The sequence below is a fragment of the Coloeus monedula genome (assembly GCF_965178545.1).
Source record: "Coloeus monedula genome assembly, chromosome: 5".
Taxonomy (NCBI): domain Eukaryota; kingdom Metazoa; phylum Chordata; class Aves; order Passeriformes; family Corvidae; genus Coloeus; species Coloeus monedula.
In genome coordinates, this window is record NC_138785.1 from 60,024,905 (window position 1) to 60,047,059 (window position 22,155).

Below are 22,155 nucleotides of genomic sequence, written 5' to 3' on the forward strand. Positions count from 1 at the left end.
GAATGTGTGGTCATAATTCTGCAGATCCTTTGATTTGCAGGAAACTCACCTGAATTTTATAAAAGCTTGACTGGAAACTATGTCGAGTTGGAGACTTACATTTCTCCACTTAGCAGAATATTGGGTTTTTTTGCAGTACACGGAGTGTCCTTGCAATTTCAGTAGTGTCCTTGTCTTAAAACTGCCCACTTTGTCTTGGTTAATACACGACTACTTATTTATGGCAGGTGTAGTGATTGTTTTCCTATATTGGGAGAACATTTTAACAGTGTTTTATTTGCCTGTTTGTGCAATAAGATAGACTTTAAATTGTCTTAAACTTTACCAAAAAAAGTTGCGTGTACTTTTGTACTAGTTTGAAAACAAACCAGTGGGAGGCACCAAGTCAGAATAACAATTTAATGGGGAAATTAAAGAAAAGGAAAAAAAAAAAAAAAAGAGAACACTGGTTCAGACTGACAAAGTCAAGATACATCCTGACTCCCTGTTGTAGCAGTCTGGTAGAATGGTGGCTGCAGTCCTCTGAAGCAGTGATCCTGTAGAAAAGGGTCTGCTCTTCCTCAGGAGTTCCAGTGGTGGCTATGTAGCTCCTGTCCTCTGGAAATCCAGTGGAAGGGTTGTTTCTGGTGTTCAGCATCTCAGATTATATCCCCGATGGGATGCTTGGTTCCTCCCTCTGGGTGGAGCATCTCACAATGGGGTAATGAGTCATGAGGCCAAGTGTTGATGAGGCTCATTAACAGATGATAGTCCGGAGGGAGTTATCTATGAGTCATGTGGCAGGACAATGATGGGCCATTAACAGAAGATAGTCTGGGGGGAGAAGGCAAGGGAACACTGCCCCACCTGATCTCAACAGCTCATGAGGATGGTAATAGAATACACTGCAACCCAGGACAACTTTATACTAGACTAGAGAGAGGGCAGAAATAGATAACGGAGCACACTACAGAGAGCTTTGCCTTAAGACACCAGTTAGAGAAGTCATCATCTTCTCAGTTTCATCTTTCACAACCACACCTAACATTTCCCTGAAATGGATGCTTTTGTATCAGTTTCCTTAACTTTTGGAATCAAGGCTCAGTTAGCATGTGTGAGCTTTTTCTCCTGACTCACTGAAATGTTGCAACTGTACTTCAGAAATCTCTAGAAAGCTAAACCTGACTTAGAAAATTGTTCAAATCTCTTTTTAAGGAGAACAAATTGAACTGTTGCCTTTGAGCCCCTAAAATCAAGAGCCAAACAAGGTTAAGGTGATAAAAAGTGGTTACTGTTTAATCAACATCCCTCCAGGTGCACAACACACCAACATGCACGCTGAAAATGTGTCAAAAATGCACACGTGATAGAGGGCTTTTACACTTTTATAAGTTTAGCAAATTAGCATAGTTGACAAGAATCTCCAATTAGAAGAACAGTTAATGAAGTCATTTCCCCTCTTGGTTTGACCCCCTCTGGAGCCCCCCTTCCTTGCTACTAGCTCTACCTTTTTTTTGTCTAAAACATGAGAAAATGTCTTGGGAAGGTGGCTCAGTCTTGCTTCCCAGAAGAAGCAAGATTAGAACAGGCCTTCAGGAATTTGTCTAATAGGAAAAGTACTGGATTTAGCTAGGAAACTATATAACTATACAATAAAAGTCCACAGAGTTATGAATATATATGAAGAATATACATAAAAGCAAAAAGTATTTTGGTATCAGAGCAGTAGTGTATCAAACTTGCACAATTTTCACTGTTGTGTCAAAAAGGCAAAATAATTTTTTTTTCACCTAGTTGTGGTCTTGTCATATTTTATGCTGTAGAGTTTCTGGAGATTTGATAATAAAATGCAGCCTGAGCAGTTTTCACTCTCTGACCATTTCTGTTCAGCCTCAGAGCAAGATGTGCATATGATAAAATTTCACTTAAAAGTATGTTTTAGGCTGAAGAAAACTAGTCTTAGTAAAAAATTAAAGGAGGAAAATTAATATTTTGGATCTGAACTTTGTTTTTCTTTCATTAATCTTTAACAGAACATTCTTTTCCAGATAGGGAAATAATCACGGTATTATGTGTTCTAAATTACTGTGTGCTTGTGTTAAGCATATTTCAGAGTGGTTGCTAACATCACCTTTTTGAATAAGGGTTGGATAATTGTGCTAATCACAGCATTATTACTGTTCCTTCTTCTTGGTTTTCACAAGCCATGAGGAGGAAAGACAGGTTCGAGTGTTCCCTCTTAACTCATTTGAACAGTGGAGAAACAAAACTGTCTCTAGGTCTTTGATCTGATCTGGTATTCCTTTGTTCCATATTTTTCTTGATCTTGATCTATCTTTTGAGTGCAGCACAGACTACTAAACAAGCTTGCAATGTGATTTTGACTTCTTGCAAAGTACTGGTTTTCAGAAGGGTAGCTAGTGTTTTACCAGAGACTGTAAAGCATGGGAGAGATTTAAGTCTCACTATAGGTTTTAAGTCTTCTGTCTTCAGCATCTCTTTGACCTGGAAATACCTTGGAAGTCAAGGTATTGGTGTAGCATTGGACTGACTGAAGCCATGAGGTGTTTGTGTTATTTTGCTGTCGTTCCTTGCCAGTGAATGGTCTGAGCACCAAGGTGGAGACGGAAAGTATTTCTCTTGAGTAGTGCTGCTGAAAAGGGCAGCAGAGGCCCAGCTGTGCTTGGGAAAGGCAGTTGGTGCTTGGTGCTCCCCAGCTGGAAGTGGTGTCTTGTCATGAGCAGTGAGTTCCCGCATGGCCCAGTCAGTGGCTCTCTGGGGGATCACCAAAGGCATCCCAAAGAGAAGCTGGCCTGGTGGCTGGGAAAGTCAGTGTGGTGTTCACTGGCACGCTCATCAAATGTGTGCAGCTTCCAAAATCAGAGAAGGGCAGCAGCTTTTCTGTTGCCTTCTATTTGGTTGGTGTCAGTCTGTTTCCTCAGAGGCTGCTGCTGCACGCTGAAGTGGAGGAGTCTTACCTGGGTTCTTGTAGATCAAGATGTGGTCGCTTGATTTGTTGGAAACCCAGGGATGTCTCTGTTGACATTTCTTAAGTAGTGGTAGATCAGGCTCCTGTGATTTTGTAGATTCAGAATGTTCTTAAACATGTATAACCATCCAAAGTTATCTTAATGACAGTCAGCTTTAGCAAGCTGTAAATAAAAATTGTTGACTTCTCCAATTCCTAAGGAGAGCCTTGAGATAGCTTGAATTAATAGAAAGTAATTGCTGACACCCATTGTCATCTGTCAAGAGGGTGATGTTTTGTTGGTTTGGGTTTTTTTGGTGTTTTTTTGTTTTGTTTTGGTAACTTCAACGATACATTATTTTTTCCTCAATCTTGGAAGACAGTTAAGAGTATCTAGGATTGCAGGTTTTGCTAAAAGGTGTAGATTAAAGAATACAGAGTATGACTTGTAATAATTGTCATCAACTACAGAACCATCAGGTGGTAATTAAAAGCATTGTGTAATTGTTGTGACATGACATATTGTACTTAGTCAGAAGTGCAGTTCATACACTGCTTCTTTAGTTTTGTTTCCCTTGGAGCTGTACCAAAGTTCTGCTTTGTTTTTGAAAACTCACTGACCTGGAACTGTGCATAATTGTTTTTTCCACCTCTTTCAAGTACAGTGTATGCAGTATAACATATTCTTCGCAAACCTCAGCAATTTTTTCTTTCCTGTCCTATCTGGCTCACTTTTGCAACTGTTGATATGTTCAATTTCCAGAGAAGATTGCAGGTTATCTTGCACTTTGCTATTTGCTTGCACGCACCTTAATGAGCTGTTTCTTTTTTTTTGCCAGAGATGGTGCGCTGAGTCATTTCCACAAGAGGCTGCTGTACCACTTGGAAGTAAAAATACATTTAAGAATTGAAGGTGTGAGAGTGTACCAGCATTCTCCTGGTTAGAAAGCTACCCCCCAAGTGAATGTTTGGAAGATTTCTAGACTTGGTCAGACAAATATCTCTACCTCCAGTTTTATGAATACTGCTCGCTATGGCTGTGGAACTCTGTTTGCTGCTGCTGCTGTTTTGTGGAAGTACTATTTCAGAGGTACAGCCTATATACAAACCACCTCCTGGAACTTTGGATTTTGGATTTGTACCAGCCAAGACGTATGATACAGGTGCATACCATGAACCTGGGGCAATAGGAATTTTGTTTAAAATAGTACATGCATTCCTGTACTTAGTGCAGCCAAATTCTTTTCCTCAAGGTAAGCAGATAAACTACTTTTGTTTAAAATACAGATTTGCTATTGATGTGTTCACCCTATTGTAGATACCAAGGCCATAATTAGGAAGTAAATTATATGAAGGACTTTGTAAGTAGCATGTGTTACGGCTAGGAAATGTGTACCGTTCTGTGTAAAAGAATATTTTTCTGCTAAGCATAATGGGGAGGAGGTTGTTAATGAAAATGAAATGTTGGTGAAATTTCACAGAACTTTGCTTACATATCTCAAAGTTGTCACTGATGCATTTGAGGCTTGTCTTCTTAACTGAAACAGCATGAGATAGAAGTAGGGGATAAGCTGCTTTGTATTTAACATTAAATCCATAAGGGACAGCTCTCTGAGTTTTGCATATTGTGATAAACAGGTGGTTACAATATTATAAGATTTAGCACAGGAAATTTGAAATAAATTTCATTTGTTTCCACATATGTGCATCCATGGTCAAGTTTTATGTAAGGGCAGTTCCATTACCTAGCCTTGTGTAGCTTCTTGTTCCTCTAAAAGCTGTCAGGTTAAGACTTGAAACTGCACTTGTTTTAATGAGACTTTTTTTTTTTTTCCATTCATTTCCTACTAAGCTGTTCCTTCTAAAAGAAAACTTAAGATGTTGGAGAAGTGTGTGCAACCTTATTGAGGTTTCATTGATTAAAAGGTGCTTTCAGAAATCGTGTTTTTGTGGATGTGGTAGTTTTATCAACTTAACTTTTCAACATGCTTTTTGTTTCATTTAGCTCTTAAAAGTGCTAATGTGTTGATATAATACTGGCATTTAAGTTATATCAAGGTGAACCTTTAATTAAATCTAAGAAGGACTTTGGTTTTTCACTGATTCCTTTTGGAATATAACAACATATAAACACCTGTATAAAAGGTGTTTATATTATTTTGTAATACAGCTTTCAATTTATTCGCTTAAACTTTTAGGAATACAAAGCCTTAAATTCTTTAGTCTGGTTGGTCACATGCATGTATATCTGTGAACTGCTGTTTGCTTGGATTTTTGAAATTTCTTTGTGCATCTCTGACATAACTGTAGAAGAATGAGCTCAACTGAACTTGAATGAATGAATTCTATTTAGACAAGTGCTCAGTGTCCCAGGGGTTAACCAGCAGAATATCCTGGCCTGTTTTCCTGCAGGATCTGTCTTCTGAGCAAGTCTTACACAAGGTGTAATGAGGGCAGCTGCATGAAGGTGACAGTAATCTCACCTTTGGGAAGCACTGTTTCCGGATACCTCTGCTTCTTTTGCCTCTTTCCTTCTGTTAAACATGCGGGTGAACTATTTGCATCTCTGTGAGACCTGATGGTGAGGATTGCCATCTGCATGCAGCTCCTAAAAGCAGGCCTCCACTCTGCCTGAAGCCCTGCTTGAATATTTTGTTCTCTTATGATTGTGGAAAGTTGATTTCACTGAGATGGTTACTGTGTTTGTATATTACCAAGAATTTGGTCTGTAATCTAGTATGTCAGAATTAATGTCCTGTGTCCTAAGCATGTGAATAATTAGTGAGTATAGACTTTATGATCAAGGTTATTGTCCTGTGGGACTGCTCTTAATAAATTCTACGTCAAGTAGGTATTGTGAACTCCAGCATTAAAGAAGACATCCAAAAGTAAATATCTGTTCTTAGCTTGTAAGCTTTGAACATCTCATACTTCTTACTTCCTTGAAGATACTTTTTGCCAAATCGGTTATTTTCAGAACTTTGGCTTTGTTATTTGCATTAGGTGAAGTCGTGTTCCCATGGCCCCTCATACTTCACTGTGAAATACAGATTTGATGGATCATGTCGGTTTGAGTCATACTGTTTAATTGGCTAATCCCCATAATCTCTTTTGCCATATGCTGTTCTATTTTCACATTCAGCGTATTAATGGTGTATTTACATATTTAAAATGGTTGTTTTGTTTGGTTTGGTTTTTTAAATTCCGGCTTGAAATAGAGTTAATTCTGATTCAGAGATGAAAATAAGCATAATGACAAATGGGCACAGAAAGCAAGCCTTTTGATGTTTCTATTTCAAACTTCATCATTCTAATGGGACTGGTGCTCCAGAAGAGTTAGCTCCAGGTTGATGCCCCAGTGTATTGCATATAACCACAACATAGAAAAGTATCATTTGTGTGCAAGCCTTGGCAGCAATCACTTAGACCTTTGATCTTAGTAGTCTTGTATTTTTTCTAATACTTGGAAGTACTCAATGTTCAGTTTTCTAATCTATTAGTACTCTTAGCTGGGAGGAAAAGAAGTCATAGGATTGTCTAATTGCATATAGATATTCCTGCCTTTGCAAGTCATCTTGCAATAGTGCTCTGATGGTGCTGAATATGTTACAAGATAACATTCATACTCCTTCAGTCTAAAGTATGCCTTTTAGGAAGAAAGCCAGTGTGAGCTTTATACTGCTACAATAAAACAAAATAGGAAGTACATGAGAGTCTTTGGGAAACGTTATTCTTAATTTCATGCTGCTAAGTCTCAACAGTTGAAAGGGATCACTTCATTTAATGAAAAAAATCAGTCAAGAAACATTTTGTAAGATGGTTTGCTTTTAGTTACATCTAGATAAGTAATTATTTATTCCCTTCTAAATTTTTTCATGCCATCAAGTTTGTGGAAGTACAACTTTAAGTTTCGATTTAATATGTAAGTTATTAATTGGATTAAATACAGTTCTTACGTAAAGTACTGTAACAGAACCAGGGCAAGGAACTGTAACACCTGAAGTTTTTTTAAATTGCTGAATCTTTAAGACCAGCACTGTGCTCCTTGGATATGGCAAGAACCTAGCTCAGAAGAAATGAATTAGGATATCTGATTGCAGTGCTTCAGTGAGTGTAAATAGATTCTGCTTTCAATGCCACCAGTCAAATATGTACTGCTGGAAATGGGAGTGAGTTTACTTAAGTGTAAACTTATTCAGGGAAGCAGCCTCCACTTCGAGTTAATGATAACACTGGAGAGGAAAAGACTGGTCACTGGTCTGCTACCTGAGGCTCAGCAGGTCACTTCAATCTCAGTGTGCCTTTGTTCCTCCATGGTAATGATTGCGCTGCTACTCCTTTTGTTGAGGACTGTTTAAGACAGAGGCATTGTTTTCTTTCTTGTTAATAATACCACTTAAAATAAAGAGATGATAATAGGAAAATTATAGTTGCTTCTATTACTTATCTAAGAAAGAGGACATCTAACAAAATAAATAATCAGTTTTTCTTATGCAGAAATTGTCATAAGCTGCAGCATTGATTTATTTATAAAGTTGTCACTTCATGGTTGTGAGGTGGTGCTTGTCATCTTTTGTGTTGGAAACCTTCAGATGTGAACTTGGTATGGACAGGACACGGTCAGTATGATGCTGTGGCTGCTATGAATTATCATAGTTTTGTCTTTGTTCCCATGGGAACAGTTGTTAGTTGCAGTAAGAGGATGTTAATCTGAGATTCCAGTTGCCAGCAGGATGTGCCCAACAAGTCTTCGGCTTCACAGCTAGTGTCTTGTAACAGAAATATGAAGAGTTCACAAAGGAAAGAAGCTGGGAATAATAAAGCTCCTGCTCCTATTTTTAGGTGAAATGAGACAAAAACTTACAAGCCTGTTTACCTTACCCTACTGTACCTGAACATACTGCAGAACAACTTAACTAGTAAAGTTACAACTGGTTTTCTCCAGCTTCTGACTTACATTGTAGGTAAGCGTTTCTGCTGAAGTGGGAGTACAACTTTTACATAAAAATCAACTGTTGAATGCAGGTACTTTCTGGGCAAAAGATAGTATGAAGAGTTTAATGTACTGTTTGCTATGGGGAACACAAATGAGCTGATTTTTAGACCTGAACTACATCTTTCAAATCTTTCTGACTGTGGAATCTTGCTTGCTGAACAGTTTAATCAGACTGAAGGTCAGAACTTGAATATTTTAATATCACATCCTGTGTCTGACCCGTTTTGGTCTTTCTTTCTCCTTATCTAGTCAGCCTTTAAAGCAGCTGCAGATTGTGAAGTTCAGCAAGTTAGTCTTGTGTTATCTCAGTAATAAAGCACGTGAGTGTATTCAGCAATTAAATTATTTCCAGATATTTCAAAGAAGAAACTTGTAACTTGATCTGAAAATAAACTGTATCTGTAGTTAGTATAGCTGTAATAGAAAATGCACAGCAAAACCCTGTTGTTTTGGGTAGGTTTGATGAGCTCCTAGGATACTGACTTTTGAAATTTACTGGCTGTGTTGAGTGTGAGGTTCTAAAGCAAGTAATCAAAACACTTTATCACCCCCTCACTTAAACTCAGTAAGGCAGAATTACTTTTTGTGTGTGTGTGTGAAGCTAGATTCTCTGCCTATTAGTCTTCCACAGCTCCCCTACAAAAACAAATGCATGTGTCTGGATCTTAGAAATAAGCTCAGTTATATATAGTTAGTAGTGCCCTTTTATTTTTAAACTTAAGATTTTCCCAGGAAGGTTAGGCATGTCTGCATGAGGTTAAAGGACGGTGCTGTGGCTCTGACTCTGCAGGTGCTGCAGTCCAGCACCATAAAATTTTGCACAGGTACCTGTAGCCATTATGATGTTTCATAAAAACATAAATTAGGATATCCTTTTTTCCAGTTGTGTGAAGTTTCAGTTTTTGTTTGGATGTGTTATACTGCTTTTTTGAGCTAGTGTTTGATAGCTACCCCTCATGCATGTGGGTTAGTTTTCTTGAAGCTTACATCCTGGAGCTGGGTTGGGAGCCCAAATAGAACTGTGCAGGAACTGAGAAGAGGGAAAGAGCAGTATCAGCCCATTAGTAAGTTAGCTGTTAGATTGGCTAATTTCTGTTGTCAAGTGACAGTCAGTGCCTTCACCACATCCCTCTGGTGTTTTTCCACAGCTGTGAGTAGAGCTGTAGTGTGAATTTAGAATAGTGGCTGAAGTGTGTATATCAAAAATGCAGGTGTGACAGGTACACTGCAAAATGCAGTGACAGGTGTTATACACAGTGGTGGTGGGGAACTGGGATAGCAGTGCTCCTTTGCTTGGTAATACGGTGTATACACTGAAAGAAATTTCTTCTGTGTAATGTTGGAAATACAGGGGAAGATGGAGCAGCAGGAAGATATGAGATAATTTAGCCTCTTCTTTTCTCTGCCCACTCATATACATTTAAGGAAATAGTGTTTAAAAAAATCACTGCTCATTTCATGTTGGGAACTTAAGAGCTGCTCTGCTTGGTGACATGCCCGTGTAAATGAGGAACAGCCTGAGAACATTTCTGAAGCAGATTTAAGTCTGGCTTTTTAATTTTCTTAGGCACCAGAAAAGTAATTCTTTTTCCCCTGATTTATTCAAAATGGCAGGCTAACAGATTGCTTGTCAAAAGGACTTTCTGCTCGCAGGGAGGAGATAGGTTTTAGGGAGGGGAGGCTTACATAGATTATCTGCTAGAGGCTATCACAGAAAACTACAGTTGCAAATGTTAAGGCTTCTCTGATGTCTTCCTGCCCACTTCTTTGGGATTACATCAACAAAGAATCTCTTTTGCAGACAGGTATTATATGGAAAATACAGAAGTAATTTTTAAATCAGTGTTGCTTAGCTGATCATCTGCAATTCTTGGTCTTTATGCCCATCTGGAATCCTTTCTCTAGAGTATCCTCAGTGCTTGCCCTGATCTGGTATAATACTGCCTGCCAGCTGTGCCTAGGTGAAAAAACATACTTTGACAGCAATTGGAAAACATCAGTTCAACTTTACAATTTTAACACTGTTAGGACAGAAGGGAGAAACTGACAAAAACAAACCTCAGGTAGAATTTGAGGGCATTGGGTTACTTTCCATGGAAAGGGCACTTCAAAGTGGCGTTAGCACAGATGGCTGTGGTAATTCCTGCAGGGTACTTCAGACAGCCATGCCTCTTGGAGTTTCATAATAATCATAAATTAAATAGGCTTACATTTGTGCGGTATTAAGACAGCTCATATCTGCCAACTCTAAACTGCCTTCTCCCCCTTCCAAATGAGATGACTACATGCTGTCTGTGGGAACATCTCTGGCAAGTGAGTTGAGCATATTTGGTATGGAGTACTGAGGAACTCAGGAAACCTGCTGATAGTTACAGCATGGACAGTCCTTACAACTGTCCTGACCAGTTCTGTTTGTCTGGGGATGTTAGAGGGAGTCAAAAGGTATAACCAGAGAGCTGATCAGCAGCATTCCCTGCTTCAGGGCACAGGGGATAAGTTCTGGATGCAACTAAATCCAGAGGTGCTGACTACGAGGAAGGGAAGGGTGTGAGTACCGTATGGTATTGTGAGTGAACATGGCCTTGTTTGTCATTCTAAGTAAAGAGTCTTCATTGGTGGGGTTTGCATCCTTTTAAAGAAAAAAAGCAAAAGTACCGTGTTCTAGAAATGTATATATTTAGATAATTACCATTATTGTACTTCTAGTACCACTAAAAGCATGATAGCTTGTTTGAGACTTGCAGAGCATACCTGCACCATCTTCTATAGTGAGAGGTGGGACAAAACAGCTTTTGGATCAGCCATATTGTCTGGTAATGTGCACCTTGGGTGAACCTCTTCAAAAATTACCAGCAACTGCAAACATCTTATGGGTTTTCAGGCAACTCTGCTGAGGCACCATCCTTTTCTCAGCTTAGCAGTAGTTACTACTTTGCTGTCCATCCTGCCTCTTCATTTAATTTTTACAGGCTATCCACATAGTGCTGAACCTCATTCTCATTTCTAACTTGTAGCTCTGGAACTGATGGGGAGAGAGACAGGGGGAGATGTCACTGAACTTACTGGAATTATGTTTTCACAACCTTCTAAGGGACTTCTCAGGTCTTTCATCATCTTGGCTGTTATGGAGCATTTTGAGTTAATTATGTGAAATACTGTACAGAGACTGCTTTTCCAATAGCAGGCAGTCATTTGAGCCTCTCTTTTCTTTGTTACAGACCATCATAATAAGATAGCACAGCCTAACCCTCTTATGTTTGTCTGATAATTTGCTTAGGTGTTGTTCACAGAAAAACAAACTCCTAAGTCTTGTTCAGTGATGGCTTTTTCTTGAATGATGTCAGCTGAAGTAAGGACAGCTTGATAGATCTTTGCAACAGATCTTTCCACAGTCCTTGTAGTCAATGCTTCATTACATTGAAAATGATGAAGTCAGTATTTTTTCCTCTCCTTTTTCTCACTATTGTTTTTGCCTCTCAAGATGGTCTGTGTAACTTTCAGATTTTAACCGAAGTGGTGTCTTTTCCAAGTGAATACGCAATATTAAAAAATTGCTGGAACAAAATAAATGTGTAAGTATTAATTTCAGTGGATTTTGTAATCCTTTTAACAATATTAAATTTTTCCATACATGTATTAAAGCTTTTGAGTATACTTCTTCCTTTTTCCAAATTGAGTTACCTACATGTTAGAAGAGAAACCAGGTACCACAAATGTCAGCCAGTGTACTGCACCCACCAGACTGCGTTAAGTGGCCTCCCAAACTTGGACTTTGGCTACAAAGTTCCTGACAATATCCCTGGCAAAGGGATCGTTCCGGTGGGTGCAGTATAGCACTGCAGCAAGCTTACTCCTTTCACCCGCGCAGCTGTAAGGCACGGATTCACACACACACATTCAAGCTGGATAGCTCACGCAAAGAGTCAGGAGGGCTCTCCCGTATGGTATTTCACGGATGATGGTTTATTGCATCCTGCTGCCAAGGGAGACCAGAGGCGAAAGAGACCGGCCCTTGCAGGGTCCAGGGTTTTTGTACTGGAGCGGGCGAGCATCAGGAACCAGTGATCTGAGGGCACAGGGGCGGTACAAAGGCGGGACTAGGGAGAGTGCGCCAATGGGGAAGCTCTGGAGGCGTGGAGGGTAACAAGCCATTCAAACAGACCAAGTATATACATTTTAGTGTAAGCCTGCTGGTTATAAAAAAAAGCCCCACAAACCTACTTTGATACCATTTTTCAATAATCACATAGATTTCTTACCTAAGAACACTTGTGTGATTAAATTATGAGTTGTATTGCATCATAACGTAGTTAGGATCTTTCTTTTGACTGAAAATATACCAAATTATTTTATTTAGGTGAACTTTAAAATGTGATTACAGTTGTGAATGTGAATATTGTTACTACTATTAAGTATTGCTTTGGCTGTTTAACTCAGCTGAAAGATGCCTGGCTGTACCTGTACTGAATAAATCCAAGCATCAGGCGTAATTAGCTGTCTTCAGGGTAGCAACCATTACTTTTGCTTTGATTTTTGAGTGAGCCAGTGGTCCCTGTAGTACTTTGAACCAATGTGTATGCCCCAGTTATCAAACATACATGGAAAGTTGTGGCCCTTATAAAAATGGGGAAGCAGAGGAAGGGAATTCTGAGGAGTCTCAGGGAAGCTGCCAGAATCACAGTCACTGAGGTAATCTGGTCAGCAGGGCTCCAGCATGTCATTCCCAATTAGTTATCTGTGTTCATATTTCCAATAATCCAAGTTATGCAAGAGAGGATTTTCTGTGCTTTCCTCAGTTTATAGCAACTCCTGAGGAGATAAAGGAAGAGGAAAAATGGTGCTCATACGGTCTATTTACTGCTTTGATCAAAGTTACAAGTCCAGTATGTCTACACAACCCAATCTATCAAGAAGCTGCTCAGCCTGTGCAGTGTGCTAAACCAGACAAACGTACAGCGCAGCAAGTTAAATCTTTGCTTGTAATCTGTTGTAAATCCTTACCAGATGGTGGCCTAGGGAGAACTTGAGGTAGCTACTGCCAACAAAGCAAGTGGCAAAAAATAGCTGTCGTGGCACAAACAGTGTGCTACAGAAGTTCTGTTGCCTTCAGAAAAAGACAGAATGCAGTTTTCTGTGTGGAATACCTCTTCAAAGCTTTCAACTTCATTTTGTGTCTGCATGATGCATGCAAATTCATTGCAGCCTCCTAAGGAAGGATTTTTCTAAAGGCTTCTCTGTCTTTTTTCTTCTTCCAAAACTTCAGCAAGAACAGAACTTTCTTTGTACTAAGGAACAACTAGAAAGCCCCTGCAAAGCTTATTTTCAAAGAAGTTTTTCTTTCCATGCATCCTGTAACGGTCGATATTGTGGCTATTTCTTTTTTTCTTCAAACATTTTCCTTGGCCAGGCTCTTTAATGTTGTCTGTGCATGTCAGTGGAAAGCAGAATGTGCCTAAAGAGAAAATGTGACTGCACTAAAGAGTAACCTCAAGGTAAAAACCTCAAGTTTGGGGCAGCTCTAAGGTGTGAAGATTTCCTGTGGAAGACTTCAATTACCTGTTTGGTCTTCCTGACTAATAGCTTCCATTTTTGGAAAGTGGGGAACATTTTTGTGTTCAGAACGAAGTTCATTGACTGTTAGTCTTATCTGATCCACTGCTGTATAATTTATTTCTTCAGTGGGCCAATGTTATTTTCTGTGAGGAAGAGTGGGACTCTCCTTAATTTCACATTCTAGTTACCTTGGAAGCTGTTGCTGCTGTGCAATTCCTTGTCTTCAGCAGTTCCCACCATGCTTAGTCCTACCTGTGCTCTGGCTAAAGCTCTCCCTGTTAGGCCACTCCTGCAGTTTCAACGCTGCTTATGGCTGTTCATCTCTTCATTATCTGCTTCATATTGCATCTCTGCTGCCTGCTCTCTCTCACGTTGTCCCGCACTGCATGCAGTATAATCTAAGGTGCATTTCTAGGTGGTCTGGTAGCTTGTCCTTTCAATTATAAATAAAGCAGCATATGCTTTACCAGACTGCTGAGACCTTAAAAATGTATTTACTGTGTTTTTGCTTGTGTCATATTGTGTGTTGTTGGATTTTGTGACAGCCAGAGTGTTGTAGGATAACAACATGTAATTAAAGAATGCAGTCAAAGAATGGGAATGGGCAGTGATCCTGCTGATGAGAGGACACTGTATACAGAAGGCAGAAGAGGGTGACAAGACAGATTGCCAAAGCAGATGAGAAGTTAAAATACTTAAGCAGTTTAGTATGTATTTGTTGGGTTTTGACCTCCATTCAATCAAGTTGTTCTGGGTATTGTGGAATAATACTTTCTACGGCTTTGTTTTGCAGGTCAGTGGTGAGGTACAGCAGCAAAATTCCTTTCTTATTTGCCTTTTTTTCTTGTCCAGAAGGCATGGTGATTTTTTGCTCATCATTTCTTTAATGCACGTGAATAGACAGGTGGTTGAACAGAGAATTTCCTTCCACCACATCTGTAATGGAAATAGGTGATCTTGTGTGTGGGCTACAGAAGCAAGGGAAGATCAGTGTGTTGTTCAGGAGCTGTGCTCAAAGGCAAGAGGGTCAGAATGGCCTCTTGCAAGGAACAGGAGGGTGGAAGCTGAATCAACCTGATGTTCCCAGTAACTCAATGGGGAAAAAAAAAAAGTTAATTGTATAGAGAGAGACCTTGCCTAAAAAGAGGGGGGAGAAATTATCTAAGGAGGCTGGGTGTTTCTTAGTTAAGGACAAGGGCTGTGTCCCAGGTCTGTCTGAGGAAAATATTGTGAAGAGGAGAGTGAAGCTTTGCAATCTGAAGTTGGAAAGGAATAGTCTAGACTATATGAGTGAATGCCTGGATAAGATTCCTTTTCTGTGGACCAAAGTGATCTCTTATTGTGTGGGAATTGGGAAGATCTCCTTGTCTATGAGACTTCCCACTTGTCCTGCAGAGTGAGTTTTCTTCCTGCTCTGCACAGAGAGGACAGAGCGCATGGGGTGAGCAGTGTGTCAGGGCCCTCCCTCTCTGCAGTCACCAACTGTGCATGATGGATTCTTCAGCCATCAGCATTCCTGAGCTCTCACCTTGCTCTGCAGTGGAGCCAGAGAGAAGCGATGCTGTGGGATTTAGAACAGCAAGAGTGAGCAGAGCCATAATGGAGGTAGGGACAGTAAAGGGGACCAAAGGTATCCTTGGGTTACCTTATGAAGGAGACCTCTTCAGTGGGAGCCAAATCTGACCCTGGTAGAGGCTATTGGCTTGAGGCTTTGGGGAAACAACCAAAGCTCCACTCAAGTCAAAGCAAGTATTCTAAAATGTCAATAAACTGAACTTGCCATAAAACTTGCTTTAAGATACCTGGAAGGTTTTTGTCTCTGTTGAGTCTGAAAGGCTTTCCTGATTTTCTTGGCTTTGTGGGATATACTCATTAGTGTGACTCATAATTAGGAAAACAAACAAGTTTGAAGTCATTTTAATTCATTAATTTCAGACTAATTGACCTATATTCAGAGAAGTTCTGAACTGTTCAGTGTGGATGTAGTCCATTGACTCTATTTATTATAGATGAACAGGAATGGACCGAAATACTGTTTTATACATGAGAATGAGATAGCAATAAGGTAGTTACTAATTGATCATTGGTATTATCTATGTAATTCTCCCCTGTTGTTCAGAAAAAATCTCCTTTTAGTGCAGTATGAGTGCTTCAGTCATGGTTCTTATTGACTTGTTTGAAGACCTTTCAGAATAGAAGCCTAATATATTATATTATGCATAAAAAGACATTAATTTCTGGCATAATTTGATTAATGCTGGAGTTGCACTACAGCTGAACTGGCTCAATAGAATTTTTTGAGTGAAGTGGAAGCATAGCATTCCCAAAGGTTTTACTCCAACTATTTTCCTGTCAGCTAGATTTGAAAAGCTTCCTTGGCAGAAGAATTTGTAATTAATTTATGTTGGTACTTAATAGCCAGACAGCTTATTTTCAAATCTCTATTATTTTTGCTACCCCTTTCTGTAGACCACTTCTAAGAAGCACACTTAGTGATAACCTCATTTTCTTGCCAGAGTAATGAGATATTGAGCATATATACACAGTACTCTTGCAATTCAGGAGTTAGTGATTATGTTTTCTTAACTGGAGATCCTCAGAGGTACTTAATATTTCTTCACAAATTGCATTGGTAAATTAACAGTTCATCTGGCTAGTTAGATTTACTAGGGCAGATGGCACTTCGCATGTGTGATGAGAGCAGGAAGGAGTCAGCAAAGCAGTGGTGTGATTAGCCGTGTGAATGAGCCTCACAAGGTAAATCTCTTTAACCCCAATGATAAAATGTGTTCTGTGCTAAAGCCGAGGATTACTGGTTCTGTGAAACAACGTGTACTGGTCAAGCCAAGATTTCAGAAGTAATCCAGTTAATTTGAAAATAAAGGACACCACTTTTTATGACACTTTCCTAACACCTTTATATTTGAAACAGAAAACAGCCTCAAGATGGTACTTTGCCAATAATGCAAGAGAGAGTTGTGTGGTGTTACCTGAATTCAGTTGTAAAAAAAAGCTTATTTGAATGCTAGAGATGAGATGTTCTAGCTAGGGAGGAAAGATGCTTCATAGAAGCAGACCAGAATCCCAGGCTGAATAAAATGTGAGCTGAGCTGTCTTTTCATTGTGCTACAGTGAGCAGTGTTGCCACATGTAGCTCCTGTTTACACAGCACCAGGCACAAGATGTTCCCCCATTTAACCCTTAAGCTCTGCAGTAGTAACTGTGGTTACCATCAACGTGCAGTAAAACCTGTAGAATCGCAATGGTTTGGGTTGGAAGTGACCTTCAAAGATCATCTAGTCCAACCCTCCTGCAATGAGCAGGGAGGTTTTTGGTGCTGTGAATTCACCAAGGCCTGTTTGTACCTACAGATATGTGAGTAACTGCAGGTACTCTCACTTCAGTTCTAACCAAATTCGGTTTTTTTAAATGGGAATATATACAACTTCCACATTTCATTTGAAATTAATCAACTGGGGATGCATCTAATCATGTTGGTATTGAAAGCTATTGAAATAATAAATTTGTGGTAAAGACTGGTCAATCACTGTGTGCTTCTTGGTTAATAAAACACCCTGAAGCATCATGTTACTTCTGAAAAATCATTGCAAAGTAATTTTAGTGAATCTTTATTCAGCAGGGCAGTCTCACATTCTGGAAAATTAAGGGAAAAAAATGGATCATGTAGCAGCCATTGTGTTGTGCGTGAAACCTGTATTGTTCTTACTATTAAACTTAATCAGTCCATGTGGGAACCTTTTGTACCTATTTTCAGGCTTTCTTGTTTATTGTTAAACCTAAAGGTGTTTTACCTTTTGATAAACCAGCTTTAAAGTCTAAATTTCAAAAAAAGTTATGAAGTGCTATTTTCTGCATAAGTGTGTCATAGTATATTTAGATTGACTTCTGTAATATTTTTTTTGCTCACAGGCTATAAAATATGGAAACAGTATAAATAAAACTGTGAATCAGCAACACTGAGCAATTTAAGCCTATCACAAGCAATCAGAGCAAGTTTTGGGTTGTTTTGGTTTGATTGTTTTAGTATTGTCTCTTCTACTTGGAGATACTCAAAATCTGACTGGCTGTGGCCCTGGGTAGCCTGTGGGGGGTCGGTCACTCTGGCCTGAGCTGGAAGGTTGGACTGGATGATCTCAAGGGGAACCTTCTGATCTCAACCATTCTGTTTCTCTTGAGTAGTTACTTTTATATGCATAATTTATGCCTACAGAGGGCCATAAATATTTGTGTGTGTGTGTTTATTCAGGTATGTAAAACTTAATGTAACATGTTAGCAAATTTTTTTTTTTTAATGTTTAACTTATTATGGGACCAGATGCTCAACTAGGAGAATGGGTAAAAGCATTCAATTTTTATTTAACAGGAAAAGCTAATGCTTTTAAGATTTTTCTTGTACCAATTCCCAACAGTAGGAAATGTATCAAAGGACATTTTTGTCAATAATAAAATCTTGCTTTCTTAAATGCTTCCTGGCAGTGTTTTCACTACTGCACTAAATAATTTACAACAGAAAGTCATTATGATTGTAGGATAACTTTAGAATAATTCACATTGGAGGCGACCTTCAGACATCATCAAGTCCAACTGTTTTCTAAAGCAAAATGAACCTCGAAGTTAGGAGCAGCCTGGAAATGAGAGGGGGTTGCTGGGGGCTCTTCTGGTTCCCTTCAGAGCAGCATCAAGGAGAGTGATGCCACAGCATCCTGGGTGGTTGGCTCCTGCATCTGATCACCTGCACACAGTCTGTGCTGCTTCATGCATTGAGGATCACAAAAGCTTTTCTTTATTATTCCATCGTATCACATTCTGATTGAAGCTGGTCAAAGTTTCTCATCAGTGGCTGCTACACAATGCTAAATAGCTGAATCAATATGTAAACAAGAGAGTTGTTTTCGCTCTTTTCCTATATGCTGAAAGCCATCTAGCTGTAAAAAAAAATATTGCATTTATTATTTCATGCAGCCATATTTCTTAAATTTACTTATGTAGTATAGATGTCAACAGGAAGAAGAAAATGTCACCTCTGCTGAAGAAGAAAAAATTGTCCAACAACCAGTGTGAATTACACTGCTGGGGTTTGTGCAGTTTTGCCTCACCTGGCTTTGTATCTCCTTGTTGCTGAAACTTCGGAGAAACACAGGTGCTGCCTGGGATGGTCAATGCAGGGAGGACTTGGCTGGTGCCAGCGTGCGAGATGTTTTAGAGTTGCAGCAGTGGATCAGTTGTGTGTTGCTCGTACAGTGGTGTGTGCCCTTTCTTTCAGCAGTCTCATGACTCCCAAGATGCAGAGCGTGAAAGGAATTGCAGGGATCATAGCTCTTTTGAGCTTCCCAGGTGCTTATTCTGCATATGTTTTGGTTTTATTTCTCTTATTGTGGGATTCAGCCTTATCTTGTACTTTATATATGGTCTTTCCAAATTGAGGTTGCCTCAGCATAGAGTCCTTGCTCACTTACTATCAGCACTCTGTGAGTGTTTTGGAATGTACTCCCCAACCAAGGCATGATTTGTGGCTTGGCACTTCAGTGATGCGTTAACAGATTTTGATTTTTTAATTGGCAGTCTTGCTAGCTGCAGCTCCCTTGCAGGGACTACCTGCCTTAAAGCAGCAGTTGGTGCTTTGCTGTTGTGTGTTTTCTTTCCATGGATACAGTTCTGTGAGGAGCTCCTCAGGATCTCTTCAATCAGTCAAGTCCATGTTCCCACTGTGGGATGTTGAGGAGGGAGAACTAACGGACACTGCTTGCTTAGGAATTTGTTTTCCTGAGCCATGTGTGGGGTGAGAGAGGAGTGAGATCACAGCCCCTGTGAACTCCCTGAATATACTTCACAAGTGCTACGATAAATTCTGAGAGGCCTTAAATTTTTGGGAGGAGAGCAGTCAGTTTTCACACCTTCAGGTCCTTTATGGATCCCCAGGTTGGATAACTTACTGGAGGTTTTTATCAACTTTGTTCATTTGCACATGGGAGACTAAAAACAAGGCAATAGTAGGATGAACTTCAGCTCTGTGGGAGTATGGGGGGTAGAGTTCCTCCTTGAGCTCTTTGAGGTGTAGAGTGCTCCTTCCTAATGTGCTTTCTCTTCATCAGAGGAGACCAGAAGCTCAGTCAGTTACTTCTCCCAAACGTCCAAACGCTGTTGCTTTTACACAGCCTAGCATGGAGCATGCCCTGGGCCACTGGTGCTTCTCTGAGGCAGAGGGTCTGCAGAGCTGGTGGTGCCTTGCTCCTTCAGGTGCAGGGTGCCACAGCAGTGACCAGGAGCCACAGTTGCCGGCTTAGTTCCCATAGGGTTGCCAAAGCCTTAGTTATGGTAGGCTGGTGATGTCCCAAGAAGGGGATCCATTTGTTGCAGCTGCCAGGGTTTACTGAAGGTGGCACTAGTTGTGTTAAATTCCTACTCTTTTTTTAGAGATTGCTGTATTTTTTTTTATATTGTGAGTAAGTTAGTTTGAGTGTTGGATTGATGCACAGTAAATAGTAACGTTAGGCTTTCTGATTTGTTTTGGTGGTGTTACATACTCACTGTTGATCCAGAGATCAAAAAAGAAAATATAAAAATAAAAAGGGGAAAAAAGATTGGGATAATGTTGGCAAGATAATGTCTTCTTTGTACCCTTCAATCAAGAAGTCATCATTGGCATGCTTGTTTTGTGCATTATGTATCTGATGCTCTGCTTATGTCTATATATTTATGCGATTATGTACTTGGCATAAATGGGAAGCAAAGCTGATAGCCAAAACATTGTCCAAGTAATAGATACATTTGTGATGAACTTTTAATAATGATTTTATGGTGCAGAGGATGACCTCAGCAAAACCTTCACTGTATTTCAGTGGCAACTGATTAATTGATGGACAACCTGGCTATATTCCTGTGAACTCATAAAACGCAGTTGAGGAGAGATGTTGTTAGTAGACAGATTTATGGGGACACTTACATACTTGCCTATGCTGTTGATTTCTGTTCTTAATTTCATCTTGTCTACCTAATGGTAGAATTCATACTGTTCTCTTTCCTCCGCTTTTGTAAATTATGTTGTTTAAAACTGTGGAATATTCTTGCTTATTTCCAGATCTCATCAGAAAACTAGCACAGCAGCAGTTTGGAAATTCACAGGGCGATTATCAAAAGGTAAATTGTCTATGTGTATCTGCATAAAATAATGAAAACTATGACTTTGAAATTCATGTTTTTTTCTAAACCAGGAATTAGTATTTTAAAACTATATGAACAGGATACAAACAGGAAATTTTTGAATAACAAATATGACATTTTCATGAAAAATGTGGGACCAATTACAAAGAAAATTCCACAAACCACTGTTCAGAAACTATTCATAGTTAAGGATGACTTAAAAATTCCAGCTGTAATGTGATTGTTGCACAAAGATTGAAGACACTTTGTATTGAAAAATACTGCTTTTATTTTAAAAACTTAGGGAGAACTATTACTGCTTAGCTCTCATGTAAGCTTCAGCTATTGTTCTCAAAAAGGTGAATTTATATTATAAATATGCTATTTATATATTAGTAAGAAGATGGAATGGAATGTGCATCTGAGTTTTGGGCTGTTCTGGAGCACAGTGTTCCACTTTCAAATCAGGAGTTGAGTTTCTGCAGTAGGAATTTAACTGTGCCCAGGCAATGGACAAGTTGCTTCAAATGAGCTACTTGCTTTTGGTCCCTGCAGTATGGTGTACCTGTCAGGAGGATGAGTGTGGTACTTGCACACAGACACTGAGCTATTGCTGTCAATCAGAATAGCCTTACTGGTGCTTCCATGTCTTCCCAGCAACAAGCCTGTTTCTCCAGTAGCTTGATAAGTTCTGCATGACATCCTGGTGTGGGGGTTATGTGTGTGTTGTTATGCTGCATCAAGTGACTCTTGCTGATCCCACCTGCTTGGTGGGGCTCTAGAGAGTGGTGCATCACAGATTGTTCCTGCATACCCAGGGAAGAATGTAAGATAGGGCTTGGATGGGAGAGTCTCAGAACAAAAGTGTTAGACTGTAGGGGGTATCCCTGACCACAAGCAGAGTATTTAGTAACTAGTACATGAGTCATGAGAAATCTGAGACTAGTCCTGTGTAGGGGATGTGATTATAGGGTAGAGGTTAAAATATTAGGAGTTCTTAAGAAGCAGGACAGATACAGGCCAGTATCAGTCCAAATTCTGACCTGAATACAGTACAAAACTCTGAAACAAATTTGGAAAACGAAAATATATCAGGACAAGTAGAGGGTACTTCAGAAGACAGAAACATCAGCCAGAGTCAGCTGTGAAACAGCCAGCATGACTATAGATGTGCCCCTGGAAGAATTTCCAGTGGAGATAGGGAAGTGTGAATACCGCTGAAGGGTGTGGATAAGTAGTTAGAAATGTTTGCCTGTGGTTTTGATCACTCAAATTCAGGGAGAATGAATTCAGACTAGGATGAGTTCAGAAAGTGTCCATTAGGGTGATCTGGGAAACCTGCGGGTCTTCAGAGGAAAATGGAAGAGTTTATTTAGCTTGGGAAAAGAGTTGATAAGGGGTGTGATTAGTCTTTTAAAATATATACGGAGAGGAAGCACCTGGAAGAAGGTTCTGCTTCTTGGGCAAAAGATAGTTCTGGCACAGAAGCAAGGGGGCT

General features: G+C 39.7%; 1 protein-coding gene across 1 annotated transcript in view; it reads left to right on the forward strand.

Annotated features, from left to right (window-relative positions):
• Window positions 1-3,980: 3,980 nt before the first annotated feature.
• Window positions 3,981-22,155, forward strand: part of PROM1 (prominin 1) — a gene marked incomplete at both ends in the record, with an annotated part of 52,651 nt that continues 34,476 nt past the window's right edge. The window contains 2 exons of the mRNA XM_082281762.1: window positions 3,981-4,200; window positions 20,596-20,654. Of these exons, the coding sequence (XP_082137888.1) occupies window positions 3,981-4,200; window positions 20,596-20,654 (279 nt within the window). The remainder of the gene's footprint in view (window positions 4,201-20,595; window positions 20,655-22,155) is intronic.